At 29.5% G+C, this 15,893-nt stretch overlaps 1 protein-coding gene across 3 annotated transcripts in view; it reads right to left on the reverse strand.

Moving 5' to 3' along the window:
* Positions 1-1,929: 1,929 nt before the first annotated feature.
* Positions 1,930-15,893, reverse strand: part of LOC107445141 (pancreas transcription factor 1 subunit alpha) — a 33,758-nt gene continuing 19,794 nt past the window's right edge. Inside the window, exons 3-8 of one of the 3 annotated variants that reach the window (XM_016059479.3) lie at positions 15,557-15,710; positions 13,536-13,649; positions 9,098-9,265; positions 4,901-5,209; positions 4,090-4,210; positions 1,930-2,071 (exon numbers count right to left, since the gene is read on the reverse strand). In XM_016059479.3, coding sequence (XP_015914965.3) covers positions 4,185-4,210; positions 4,901-5,209; positions 9,098-9,265; positions 13,536-13,649; positions 15,557-15,710 — 771 coding nt within the window. In that variant the 3' untranslated portion in view covers positions 1,930-2,071; positions 4,090-4,184. Of the gene's footprint in view, positions 2,072-4,089; positions 4,211-4,900; positions 5,210-9,097; positions 9,266-12,274; positions 12,391-13,535; positions 13,650-15,556; positions 15,711-15,893 lie in introns of those variants that run through there. The other 2 variants (XM_043049320.2, XM_071180003.1) reach the window with 2 other exon arrangements.

The following is a 15,893-nucleotide window of genomic DNA, read 5'->3' on the forward strand; positions in this document are numbered from 1 at the left end:
GGTTTTGTTATTAAATCTATTTCTTGCCTCCATATTCACTGAATCAAAGTAACGATGTGGAATATATTTAAACATGCAATATTTACAACAATAATGAACTCTTGCACTTGAAAAAAAATTTAGACTGCTTCCTTCTAAAGCAACGTTGAATTTATAATTTCAAAGCACTGAAAAAATTTTACGTATTGCTCCTTACATCTAAAATTATACATATCTAAAAAACTTGGTTCCTACCTTCTGAAAAAGTCTAACCATAATGTGCTTTGAAACATAATATCGAGTGAATTTGATGTAACCTTATTTGGGTGCTTAATCGAACCATCTTTCTACTCAATTTAAACCATTTTATCGTGTAATAAAATTCAACACGAACTAATTTGCCTAATTATATAATTTGACACCATATTGAAGGTGCTGCAAATTTGTACAGAATTGTGCTTCAGCTATCACAATAGAGGCTGAATTTGCGAGAATACGTACAGTTAGCATTTGTATTTTTTTTTTTCAGCGGAAAAAAATTTGAAATAAGTTTTGCAATATTTATGGAAGACTTATTTTATATTGCTACTCAGGATCCCATCAATTATTTTTCTGTTAGAAAACGTAAATTGACATCTACACACACAAGATGAGCATTTTTGTTAGAAAACTTCAGGTAAGTCACTTACATCCACCACTGATGATTGGTCATTTGAACAAATAACAAATACTTGTACAGATGAAAGTAATCATTCTAAGCATTCTTGTTTGCTGTTTCTCTGCACAGTATAAACACAATGGAAGAATGCTGCCCCATACAAATAAATGAAATAACTATGTTTTCATCAAGTATTACTAAAAGAAATTACTTTCATGAATTGCTCTGTAAGTTCATTAAGATAAAATATATCATGTACTAATATTATTTTGTTCTACCGAACTAGTTTCAATCAAATTGCTAGGTTACTTCTTCTGTCAAGGAAAAAAAAACCTGTTGTTAAACACTTTAATAAATTTCAAAAGCCTTAATAAAGCAATATTGTTTAACATTCTAAGTGTAAACTTTGTTGTAATGAATTTTTGTTGTTCAGTAAAACCTCAATTATTCGAACCTCTTTCATAAGAACATTTCTTTTAACAAAAGTCAGTTTAAAAGTTGTAATTTTTTCAAACCTTGCAATTAGCTTTAATATTCTGCTGTCATAATTAAGACCACGAAAGTCATAATACAAGACTGCATCAAATTAAAATTGATACTTTATACTGCATGACAACGTAGAATTGTGGATAACTTTTTTGTGAGTAACAGTTAAATGTTCTGTTCGTAAAGTCGGTTACTTTAGTTTTACTCAACAAATCTGAAAATTGTCATTCGTATTTTTTCATCCATTTTTTCATAATTTCAAGTATAATTTAGTTTACCCCTTCTGGCTTCCATATCTGTTAAAAAGAAGCATTTTACGTGCGCGAAAAATATAATGTAAAAAAAATTTTAAAAAATGTTGGTGTATATATAATTGTCACTATTTTTGGCTTTGATGTAAACTAAAAAATTTTATGGTGCACATAGTTGCATTCTTTTTATTTGCTCATTCACTCTTATAGTTTTTTTAATTTTATTTATTCATTTTTTCTTTGTCTGTTTACTAAACAACGCCTATTTTCATGCGCATTGGAATCAATTCATGGCTTTATTGCAAAAATATTTCATTTAAAAAACAATCATGTTACATGTTAAGTAAATACAACAATTACATGTTAAGTAAATACGCGGAAATAAAAAAATTGTTATCTATGAAACTCCAGATAAAAATACAGCTTAATTAGGAACTAAAATTGAATTATTCATAATGTCCCCATCGTTAAATTTAATTTCAATTCCCCCAATTTTAAATCAATTCGGAGTTTCCCTTCTTCTCGGACAAAAAATTTGAAATTTATAATTGCGAATCACAAAACAAATAAGTTTATTAGAGAAAATTTTTATAACTAATACACAATGTGATATTTTTAATACAAAGGTAAATAAATAAACAAAACAAAACCATTCTAAATTCAATAGTCGCAGTGCAAGTTCTGGATGAAGTCGTACCTAAAAAAATAAAATAATTTAAATAGTAAATATCGTATTATTATAGCTAAATATATGGATCATTTATACTTTTGCTTATTATGTATTGTAATATTGATTTTAAAAATGGAGCATAAAAAGTCAAGAAAGATTAAAGTAAAAACTTCTACTACGAATATGACTATTAACATGCATATATTCGCTCCCTATTGTAAATATATAAATACTTCTTAAATCGATCATGCAAATATTTTTATATATATTATTCGGACTTCTCGTTATCGTACCTGTATATTATATACGAAAAAAAAGGAATTATCGAATTCCTTTTTTTTCGTATATATTATTCATTTTATTACTTACTTACATTTTTCGAAATCAAACCTCCATTGCCTATTGGTAAATACTTTCGCTGAAGAAGCAAGTGCCGCAAAGCAGGTACCTCGCATTATACAATTACTCTAAGACAGTAAAGTAAAAACTAATATCAGAAATATGAGAGTACAATAAGCAACTTGGATAAAGTTTAATAAACTATAAAAATTTTAAAAAAATAGCTTTTCTTAATTTCTCATAAACTTTTTAAAGAAAGCAGTTGAAATATCGATGGTTTATTTGATGTTAATTTGTTATACGAAAATATTGCATAAATGAACCACAATAGCGCTAACCAACTGATCTAATGGGTTGTGCTTGGAACTGGTTTATATAAATATAAATTAAGGACAAATGGTCAATTTATATTTGATCGCGACTTGAGAAGTACTTGTAATTATGAAATCATACACCGCGATTAAAATTACGACGATTGATTCTAATCCTGATTACTTGTGATCATGGCTACAATAGTGATAATAAATTAGGATTATCTAAACATGATTAAACGTACTGATTACTTTTCATGTATTCATAATCACTTAAAATTGTTATTGATTTTGTTGTCAATTCTAGCTTAAACTGCTTAATTTCAAGCTGCTTCTAGCTTCTTTTAATTTTCGAGTGTTAGTTGAAATTTGAGTGAAATTTTTCTCTTCATTCAGGGTCTTTTCGTTGTCTCTCGAACAAAGAAACATATGTGCAAAGCTGAATACTTTGAGGTTTAAGAATTAAATTAAAAAGAAAGAAAGCTAGATCTATATATTAGGGCTTTGAGGAGAACTCCACCAGATTATAAGTCTGGGACTGTCTGCTGCTATAGTAACAAGCAAGAGCACATTTCTAATCGGGGTGCAATGATGGTGTCGATTGGCTTACTCTCACCGATCTATGCCAAGATTAAGACGAAACCATATACCATACATCCCTATTCAAAGTGATTTTTCCTCGTAACCATAGTATCCGCCACGACGCAAGACTGATGTCTGGAAGAGTTCTCCTGAAAGCTGCACTCTAGATACGTTAGGAGGGGGTGATAAAAGACAACTAGACAAGCACAAATCACCATACGATCCATGGTCGAAAATTAAGTCGTAAAGCATTAAAACACGAAACATGCTGTGTCACGAGATGATGGGAAACCAGACAGGCAGACATGGAATGAAAAGAAACCGATAAAATGATGAAAAACATTTTATGCAACAAAATGAAATTAAACAACACTAAGTCGCCCACCACAGGCTCAAAATTGCGGACGCCAACTACACCATCGAATGAGTGACGCCGTACGTTGGCGAAAACACCAGCCATCTCTCTTATGGTATCAGCAGATACGAAAATCCGGGCAACAATGTCTTCAGAATCTATGGAACCATCGTCGTAGCTGAAACTCTTCATATGACACCTGAAGATAAAGCCCAGACATAAAATTAAAAGTCCAGACCCAGAAGAGAAGTCCGTGCTCTCTAGCGCATTACGACTTGCGTTCGGACGATGAATTGTATGGTGATTTGTGCGTAACTAGTTATCTTCTATCACTCCCTAACGTATGTGCAATGAGTTTTGAGGCTCCGTGTGTAGAGATCCTGGGAGTCCCAAAAATATCCAACAATTTGGAAAATCAATAACAGAAAGACAAAAGGGGATTGGATTTGTATAGTTACCATGTTTTAAAATTACTGTATGAACATGAGATAAGCTCTTGTCTTCACTGAGAGCTCATCTTAAGAATAGCAGTGATTGTCAGTAAAGTTCATCATTAGACTGCGTGACCAACTTGAAGATCTACAAAATAGCTACATTACATTTTCAAAAAAGCTATCATGCTATCATCTGCAGTCTGAGGACAAAATTAATATTCATACATGCAAATATTATTAATAGGAATAATCTGACATACAGTAGAAATCCTTTAATTTTTCCCTGTAAGCAGTGCTATATGGGTTGACGAACTTAATAGTCAATTTTTAATCTTTCAAAGAATAAATTTCCGTCGTTTCCGGAGGAGCAAAGCATAGCAAACCACACATTAATTGATTTTTTAAAAACATCGGCAATTTTTTTACCAATCACTTCATTTACACTGATAATAGTATTAGTCTCGAAGTGAGGATATTTTACTAATATTAGTACTAATATCCTCTCTTCTAGATTAATAGAGACCGTTTTGTTTTAATTAAATGCAATTTACACTGTTGGAAATTTCTTGGAAGAAAGGGTTAAATTACATTTTATTTAATTGTTTCATTTTTGCGGTTTTTCTGCCATACCAGTTATTGACGGTTTCTAAACAGTAAAGGTAAGAAATGTTCCCAGCCCTAAACTTTCGGTCAATTGGATGGACAAACTGCTGCCGGTTATTTTACTGTAATTTTAGAGTGAAAAGTCTAACAGTGTATAAAAAAGATTGTGTTTTATCATTTAAATAAAAAAAATAGGTAAATATGCATTGAAAACAAACAAACATCAACTAACCTTTATCTACACTCTCTTCAACCGAATCTGCCCACAAAGCAGGTTCTTTAGAATCAGTTTCTCTAATTTTATGATTTGTCGATAATCTGTGCGGTCCAAGTTGTGGAATTATTTTCGCATGCTCATGGATGTTATCCTGATTTTCTATGGTTCTTTGATTTCTTAATCTCATTTGTTTACGGGGAAAATACTTTAGCGGAGGAACAGATAATTTGGAATTTCTGAGCGCATGAGATGTGGGATGATTAAGTGGCCAATCATCATTTGGCAATAAATGTTGACGTCTTTCTTCTTTCTCTTTGTTCATACCTTAAAAAAAGTTTTTATTTCATTTAAGTCAAATATTTATGTAATCACTAGCTGACTACTCATTCTTTGCACGAATCAGAATGTATATATCAGAACATATATATCAGAATATAACACAATGCAACACAAAAGTCGAGTATTTTCTGATTATTACCGATAGAGGGAACCACCAGAAAAACTAATTAAACCAACCATGCAAAAAATTGAAAGACATCGATTAAAAAATTCGAACGATGTAACGTTGTAAAGATTAAAAAAATTAAAATAATCCTGATATTTTATAATATTAATTGCTGCCCTTTACAGTGATTTTACGTTTATTAGTATAAGCAAAACAAGATTCTAGCCGTTAAACTTATCAAAATAAAGTTTAATTACTTCCAATATTAATCAAAACCGAAAATGATGCTACTGATTATTGATAGAAGCCACCACGCGATAGTCTATGTTTACCACAATCAGGCATTTACCCTTTAGTAAATAACTCATTCTATTTTAAAATTAATGAAAAAATTTTACTATTGGAATTTATAGAAATACGTTTTAAAAACAAACTAGTAAGAAAATAATCTCGAGAATCAAGATAGTTCTACCTACTACCAATGTTATGAGGTCACCACTCATTTATATTTTTATGAACTCTCATAACTGATAAATATTAAATGATTATTAAGGAACATGCAATGAAGCTTGTGTAACTGTTTTGATGTAACAGAGCTGTAAGCTACATTGTAAAAAATTTCAGAAACTAATTTTAACTCGAAAAAAAGGCTAATTATCGAAGTTGCAAGGTACACAAAACAAAATTATATCAAGGTTACAACAAAATATGTACACAAATAACAAATTTAAGTTAAGTAAAAAGAGTAGATGAGAAATAATTATATTTCAACCAATTCGATGGACAATACTACTCTGTATTTTATTAACTTCACGTTAGATAACATTCTAACTTACAGGGAACTCAACTTTAACACGCCATTTTGCTTATAGACGATCAGCTGATGTCATAGGTAACACGTTTGAGTATCCGTGATCTTCTCCTTCAAGTGCAATTACCAAATTGAAAAACATTTCTTTTATTTTCAAAAGTTTAAAACTGAATCGCATTGACGTCGATTCAGCTTCTAAGGTTTCCGAAGTATTGAGAAACGTTTTTGAAAATTACATGCACCGTAGCTGCCTCATATATTCAGAAACGTTTCGGGATTATTTTTTTTTTTTACAGTGTAGCATTAATGTTAACAATGAAAATATTAAATATTTGGAAAGAAAATCTTCTTATCAGACACATAAAAAAGCAATGGTCCGACGCGGTTTTCTGTTGTTGTCGTTGCATTTTTATTGCCCATAAAATTATATGGTAGGATCAGTTTTCTCACATCAATTTTCTTTTTTTTTTATCATCACTATAAAATTAATAAAAGTCATAAATGTATTGTTTGCCTGTAAAATTTTTTGTATCCCTTAATTTAAAAGCATTTACATGCAATATTTATTTTTCTTATTTAACCCTGCTAAGATTTTTTCATTATATTCTCTTATTTGATTTTGATTGTTTTCTGGTTAAGAGTTTAATACTAAAAGAGTCATTTATTTATTATTACGCAATTCTATGATATTACCTTATTACGCTACATTTCAAGAGAAACCATTTTACAATTATTATTTTTTGGAGCAAATTACATTAATATACAATTATAAATTAAATATAAAGAGATTCGCTTAATTATTAAAAGCTTAACGATCAGCTTAACGATCAGCTTCTTGCACAACGTGATGCATGTACTACAAACTATATATAATGTATCAGCCTGTTTGGGAGAAAATATTAGGAAGATGTCGCACTTTAACGTTAGCTTCCGTACGCTCCCTTACGTAAGATTTGAAGCAACTGCGCATGCTGCGTTTGTTTTAGATACTGCGTATATTTACGTTATATTGGTGTAATTAACGCTATAAAGACAAAGCTACAAGCACGCTGCTTATAGCTGTTCAATATTGTTTTCTGTTTTTAAGCCTACCTCCGAACTAAAAACATGGGCATGGAATGTGAATTTGAAGAAATGTATCAATGGAATTTAGAAATGAATCGTATGATATTACAGCAATTGATTTGGTTGATTAAAAAAAAAGATTTTTATTGGTTTTTGTTTAACATCATGGTTGTCTAATTGCACTAGTTCCATAAGAAACTAAATATATTATCGTTATTTTAAAATTATCAATATTTTAATTATACATTTTAGTTAGAAGAAGTTTAATTTAAATATTACATATTTTTTAATTCGATTATAAATACAGAATTCGACTAATTTTATTTTGAAGTTATGATTTACACTATTTTTTTCCTTTTAAATTGCTTAAAGCGAGACCTTACTCTGGTACAAAAGTGTTCAATACTTGTAGCATTTGAATTATTGTTACCAGAATCAATTTGATATTTATTTTAATTTCTGAGAGTTATGAATTTGGCTGGGTACAAAAAATATAAATAATATTTGCAATATAAAATTGCTATTATCAAAATATAAGCCTGATTTATTTATATCAAATTACGCTGAAGTATTACACTGAAATTATACTTGAAATTTATGAAAAGGTATTCACAAAAAATGAAGGAAATAATCCCCACTCTATTATTTGGACTAGTGATAGAAACAAAAACTAAATTTCTTAAATCTTCGGCCACAAATCTAAATAATAATCGGCATTCTTTATTGCTAAATTCATCAAAATCTGCAATCTACCAAATTTTTCTTTTCACAAAACTGCAGTTTTACGATTAGCAAAGTATCTTGAAACGTATGCCATAGCTTTGGAAAGATAGACTTCATTGTAAATGCTTGCTATGATTTTGTGGTCTAAGTTAAAATAATACTTCACTACGTTAGCGTTTTGAAAAAATCTCTTATTTTCCTTTAAGTAAGTTTGATATTTTTTCACTGGCGTATGTGCATTCCGCCAGAACTGACGCATGTACACAATGCGCATGCGCAATTACTTAAAATCTTACGTACGAGACAGTACGGAAGCCTACAAAAATTTGTGAAATTTCCCTACTAAATTACAGTTGTGAAGTGAACAAATTTTTTTTATAAAAATATACCTTCAATTTTAAATATTCTTTTGAAGAATGGTTAAGTTAAATTATCTATGTTCCCTAATATATCTTAATGGAATCACAAGGGAAATGTTTGAACGTGAGAAGTAAAAGCACAAGCGTAGACAAACAAAAAATTTTTTGCTACATGAATTTTTGGTGAATAATTTCAACTGTGGGTCGGGATAGTCTGTTTGGTAGGACGTTGGACTCGTATTCGTGAAAACGAGAGTTCGAATCCAGCCGTCCAAAGAATCCCTGTGTATTAAATGGTGACTGGTGCACGTTAAATCTGTCGGAGTCACACAGTCCTTCAAGTAACAAATCAATTCCTCTGGGGGTACTGAATTGCAGATTGGTCGTTCTCTGATTCAGATCAAAATCACGATCATTGGATGGATGAAAGGTGTGTGAGTGGGTACTTCTTGTGAAACGGGTTGTGACGTATATATGGGGCTAAATGATATACTTGGTCATGGAAGGCACCACTAGGAAGGAAGAAGCTCACCCTCTGCTTTAAAAATTCGCTTGATTTCAAGCAGGCTTACAAATAATGGTAACAAAATTCGCTTTTTTTTTAAGTCAGCTTAACAGGAAATGAGCCATTAATCTTCTTTAAAAAAAATTTAAAAGTCGATAAAAAAATCATTTGGCTTTACCATTTATAAAACGTAACGAAATGATGAACGAAAGCTAATGAAGCGTAACGAAGGATGAAATGCACAATGAAATACAATCCCGAAATTTACAAAAAAATAATTAAGATTTTTTTTTCTTGTACATACCTCTACTATTATAATAGGGGTGCTCCATTTTTGTTCGTTTTCTGTAGGAAACATCCTTATTGCTTGAAGAAATCTTTTTCAATGAGGGATTGTATTTTTTTCTTGAAGAGTCGTTCGTAAAATCAGTCATTTTCTGACGTTGATAATTTCTCCCAATGACTTCAATTTCTTGAAAATGAATGAGAAACTTATAAATGATTATAATAGAGGATCTTTTTGAGACTTTAAAAAAATTAACCGATTATTTGTTCTAAAATAGACTAACTATATTATAAAACATTGTTGCAATGTCTTTTTCTCTTAACTTTTTAAGCGAAATTAATTTAACAGAATGGAATAATTACTATAAAAAAATTAAAAAGGTTAAAAATATAATATGATCTAGAGATTAAAAATTCACCTTTTAAATTTCTTTTATTATTATTACATGTGTTGTTAAGAGAAAAGATATGCAAGTTCGAGTTATTTAAATATTATCACCTTTTTAGGTTTGTTTTATTCACTAACGCATGTCTTTCTTATACAATAATTACAAAACAAAAACCACCCGTTATACATTAATAATATCATTGATAATTATTATTTAACTTATTTCTGTGATAACTTATTTTCTGATTCACTTTGATTTAATGAAACGTGTCATTTCTCGATATCAAATAAAAAAGATCATAGTCTAAAGCCATTTCTCATTGTTGTGAGCGCAATTTTATTAGCCAGTAAATCACATGGTATGCTTTTTTAACAAACGAAAAAGATCCAGATTTTTTTGATTGTCAACTACCTAAAATGAGTAAAGCTTATATAAGGTATTTTTTACCTGTAAATTATTTATTCTTTATTTAAAGGTTTTCCTTCCAATAAAAATTCATTGTTCTTTCTTAGTAATTTTCTTTTCTTACATTACGGATTGGACTTTGAATATAATATCCAAATTAATAGCTTAAAATAAGGAGTAGCGTTTCTAAAAAAGAAATATTTTAAAAGGGAATAAAATTTATTAACCATTTTACAATTATTAAACATTAAGACTCCTTCCATTTATTGTTATTACTAATTGCAGGAGAAACTGCGTCGAATTAACTCATTCAATTAAAATAATGAATATTCAATTGTAAAACACTTAATTAAGTTTTCGCACTATTTTTCATAAAAAGGAGTTCTCATAATAACCAAAAATAAATACGATTTTAAATAGAAAATTGTTGATAAATTTGCAATGGTAACCAAGCAAAATGATTAGGTTTAATATTTATCTCCATAAAATCGGCGTTAATACATGAAGAAATAAATTGGTTAAATTATTCATTTCTTTATTTGTTTGTTTAGTGGCACTCACTTTTTCATACTCATTAGAACCCAAAAGTTCGTTTAAAAAACAAGCATATTGATCTAATATATATAATTCTCCTACGTGGCTCCCAAATTTTGGCTGTATCTCTTTTCCGCCGGTGGCAACGTTTGCTTTGTTTTGTTTACGTCACTATTTCTCTTACACGGCGATTCGACCAATGATTGCCGCTAAAAATGTCACATGCCAAATCTAGCTGGGGTGGCTCAACATATAGCACTTTTAAAAACGGAAACTGAAATAACCAGAGAGCATCTCATACCATTAAGCTAGGCAGAAGTGAGTAGTCTTTGTCGATAGATCTCTATTTTAGTATTTTGTCGAAAGCACTTTTTTTCACGAATTTACATATTACGAATTTAGTTGACGATTTTTTATTTATATCACGAATTATACTATAGTACATTTCTAATAGGTTTAACGAATTACATGTCATTTATTTGAATTCAAATTTATTTTAATGACTTAGTATTTACTAAAAAGATGTAAATTTTTTTTTAAAAAAAAGAAAGCTTTTATATGGATTTGAATGATTGTTTCGAATTCTTAGAATTTTGTACCTAAGTTAGTAGCGAGTGAAGCGAGCTTGGTTTGCGAGGCAAACCATATTAGATTGCGTAGCAATTTTCAGGGGATGGCGAGCGTTAGCGAGCAGGGGGAGCAGCCCACTAGCAATAATAATAATTTCGCACTTATTCTTGCAAACAATTGTTATTTCATCAATTTTATATGATTTTTCGCATGATAACTGCAGTTCTCTACGCAAAAATACATAAAGTTTTTTTTTAACGCCAAAAATGATGACAGCTATACAACAACTTTTTCTTATAGTGTAAGATAATTTTAGCTACATCTATAATTTTTTCACTATTACCGTTTTGTTATGTGCGCATAATGTACAGCGATGTATGATCAAACTATTAAAGGCTAAATTTTTTCAATGTTTTTATTTCTTTTCTCAGGAATTGTTTACAAATGAATTTTCAGTCATTATTTTTCTTATTTCAATAGCTTTATTTTTAGCTCAAAATATATAATTTTCAACCATCATCTTAGATTCGGATACCATTAGGTTTAAACGTAAAGGACGTTTTGTCTCCTTCATGATTCAAACATGGCGCATACCTATGTCTCTTTTTATTTTTTAAATAGAGGTTTTCAACCGCTTCCCTGATTGTTCCGAGTTAACTCGGGTATGAATATTACAAATATTTATCATCCCGAGAAAACTCGGGTGTAGCAGAATTTGTCAGATCAGGTTTTTATTCGGACGGAAGTAGAAAATTAAAAAAAATCTACTGTGACTGGAAGTTTGTCAAGTTTTGCTGTTGGATTGTGGGACTGCACACGCGTTTTGTGTGATTGTATTACACGATGGTAACTGAATTTGCATACAAAATAAAGAGTAAAAAAAAGGCGTATCACTCCACTGGCGTTTCTTAAAACAAGGAACAACACTTTGTGTCGTCCCTTGTTTTAAGAACTCTCATACGAAGACTAATATTTTAACTTTTTTAATTTGTCAGAGATAACTCGGAATAGTAAACGGGTAGTAAATTAAATGTTTTTTACACACAAAAAAATTTAAATTTCAGCTTAAAATTTGTGTATTATGTTTTGTTTTAAGTCCTGGTATTTATTAATAAAATAAAAAAACTATATTGATTTTTTGCATTTTTTTCTAAAAAAATTGGTAAAGGAAACAAACAGTTAGCGACAAAAAAAATTATTCCTTTTGCGATCAATTACAAAACACATTTTTTTTCTTTGAATTAACATAAATTTTTACCAAATGATGAATTGAGACATAATCTTTAAAATTACCATACCTCCTGTCATAGTCTCGTGAAGAATGTGACTTTCATACATGCTTTTAGTAAGATGGCCTCTCGGAGGTGGTGAGTAATAATCTTCAATTCCATGGTCATAAAAGTATATGCCACCTAAAACAACCATGAGAAATTATCCAATAACTTATTAGAATAAAGAGATACGTACCAATTCAANAACTGCAGTTCTCTACGCAAAAATACATAAAGTTTTTTTTTAACGCCAAAAATGATGACAGCTATACAACAACTTTTTCTTATAGTGTAAGATAATTTTAGCTACATCTATAATTTTTTCACTATTACCGTTTTGTTATGTGCGCATAATGTACAGCAATGTATGATCAAACTATTAAAGGTTAAATTTTTTCAATGTTTTTATTACTTTTCTAAGGAATTGTTTACAAATGAATTTTCAGTCATTATTTTTTATTTTATTTCAATAGCTTTATTTTTTAACTTCCTACTCAAAATATATAATTTTTAACCATCATCCTAGTCTCGGATATCGTGTTTAAGTTTTGTCTTATTCATGATTCAAACATGGCGCATACTTATGTCACTCTTTATTATTTAAATAGAGGTTTTCAACCGCTTTCCTGATTGTCCCGAGTTAACTCGGGTATGTATATATTACAAATATTTATCATCCCGAGAAAACTCGGGCGTAGCAGAATTTGTCAGTAAGTTTTGTTTGATCAAGTTTTTACTCGGCGGAAGTAAAAAATTTAAAAAAATCTGCTGTGACTGGAAGTTAGCCAAATTTGGTTGGGAGTTTTGATGCTGGATTATGGGATTGTACACGTGTTTTGTGCGATTGTATTATACGATGGTAGCTGAATTTGCATACAAAAAAAGAGTAAAAGAAAAAGGGGTAACACTTCCCTGTCGTTTGGAAAGTATCACTTTGTGTTGTCCCTTGTTTTAAGAACTCTCATACAAAGACTAATATTTAACTTTTTTCATTTGCCCGACATAACTCGGAATAGTGGTAAATTAAATGTTTCTTTACACATAAAAAAATTTAAATAACTTGAAACCTGTGTATTATCTTTTGTTTTAGTTCCTATATTTATTAATGAAATAAAAAAACTAGATTGACTTTTTGCATTTTTTTTTTTCAAAAAAATCGGTAAGGGAAACGGTTAAAGAAAAAAAATATTCCTTTTACGATCAATAACAAAACACATTTTTTTTCTTTGAATTAACATAAATTTTTACCAAATGATGAATTAAGACCTAATCTTTAAAATTACCATACCTCCCGTCATAGTCTCGTGAAGAATGTGACTTTCATACATGCTTTTAGTAAGATAGCCTCTCGGAGGTGGTGCGTAATAATCTTCAATTCCATGGTCATAAAAGTATATGCCACCTAAAACAATCATGAGAAATTATCCAATAATTTATTAGAATAAAGAGATACATACCAATTCAAAAATATAAAAATATTTTCGAGTTTAAAAATAAAGAATATTTTTAAAATCCTAACATAGAAAGATAAAAATTATAATAATTATAAATTAGAACAACAAAAGTTATTAATCATTTTGATCGTTTATAAAGATATAGACTAACATAAGAAGATAAAAGTTATAATAACAATAAATTATAACAAAAAAAGTCATATTATAAAAACAAATGTCAATAGTCATTTTGATGCTGTTTAAACATGTAAGATAAGAACTTTTTAACATAAGAAGATAAAAATTATAATAGCAGCAAATTACAACAACAAAAGTCATTAGTCCTTTTTAAACATACATCTCTTACAAATTTTCAAACTTACAAATCACTGTTATAGAGTCAACAGAAATTGGTTTATTATTACATTATTTCAAAACATTAAAACTTATTTTATCAGAAAACTTTTCTTTGTTGTTGTAATTTCTGATACACTTACTACAAATTAGTGTTTAGACAACCATGTTTATCGATGGAGGTGGAATTACGATAGGGGGGGGGAGAGTGTGCAAAATAAAAACAGACCACTCTGAATAAGTTTTTATCTAATGATCGGATCTTCACGTTCTAGGACTCAATCTTAAAGGTTAGAGAGAGTGACCTCGAATATGCTAATTAATTAGTACAGACGATATTTTATAGAAAAGAATCAGATACAAAAACGTTCTTTCTATGAATAAACATTTTTTCGCCTGATTCAGATTTTTGACCCTCAAAGTAACCACAATCGGGAAAATATGGTTCCCACAATTTGGTCAAGAGAGCAATCCAAAGTTTGGACCCCTTAATATTAATTTTACTTTTTGTGTATATCGCCATATCTCGGGAACTTTTTAAACGAATCGAAACATTTTTGTATACATTTATAAAATTGATATATCCGAACATAATTCCATGCAAAATATAGTTTTAGTGATTATTTATTTTCAATAAAATTTTTAATCGCAAGATATACAAATTTTTTACAAAACTTGAAAGATCGCAATTGTAAAGGGCAAGTACAAAATTTAAGTGTAATCGGTTGAGAGGTTCTTGAAAAATTATATTTTAAAAAATTTTTTTATTTAAAATTTCTCAGGAACTATTTAACTGATTTCGCTAAAGTTTTGAATATTGCCATTTAAACCAGCGTTCTTTAAAATGATGTAAAAAAACTGTAAACTTTATAGTGCAAAGTTTTCGACTATAATCAAATATAATAATAAATTTTAAGTAGAAGCTAATTTTTTTTATGGAATTATCGTCGGATGAATGCATTTTATGATTGTCGGAGAAAAGTTTTCAATACGCTTAAAAAACTCCCGATTTATGGTGAAATACGTAAGAAATAAAAGTAACATTATGGGGTCTAAACTATGGACAGCTCTCCTGACCAAACTATTGGTACCGTTTTTCCCAGATTGCGGCTACCCCCTATATTTTGAAGATCAAAAATCCAAATCCGTCGAAAAAAAAAGTATGTTTATTCCGAGAAAATAAGTTTTTGTGTCCAATTTCGTAACTTTAAATATCATCTGCACTAATTAATTAGCATATTCGAGATCACCCCCTCTAACTGTTTAGATTCAATCCTAAAGCGTGAAGATCTGATCATTAGATGAAAAGTTATTCAGGATGGTTCGTCTTTTCTTTAGCGCACTGTACAAGAAAGCGTTATAGTTTTAGCATACTTTAAAGTAAAAGCTTTTTTATTTTAAATAAAATGAATTTTCATTCGAAAACTTCTGGAAACTGATTCTTTCAAGATATCAGTTTTCAGATGTCATCTAGTTGCCAAAAACTGAATTTTGTATGTTATAGTATAATGAAACTACTTACTTGTAACAGTTTTACCTTCTAGAAATGGTGAACATGCACAACGGAGACTTGTCAATTCGAACTGGCATCCCATCCGAAAACAATAAAAAAGCCAACACTTTCCTTGGAAGATGGTGCATTTTTCTCCTTTGAATTCATTGAAACACAAGCATCTCTAAAATGAAACACAATGTTTTACCACATGAAGTTTATTAGAACTGAACTATTTTTTATTAAATTAACATGAATAAATATAATATAATATAATATAATATAACATAATATAATATAATATAATATAATATAATATAATATAACATAATATAATATTATATAATATAATATAATATAATATAAT

Source organism: Parasteatoda tepidariorum, chromosome 4 (genome assembly GCF_043381705.1).
Source record: "Parasteatoda tepidariorum isolate YZ-2023 chromosome 4, CAS_Ptep_4.0, whole genome shotgun sequence".
Taxonomy (NCBI): Eukaryota; Metazoa; Arthropoda; class Arachnida; order Araneae; family Theridiidae; genus Parasteatoda; species Parasteatoda tepidariorum.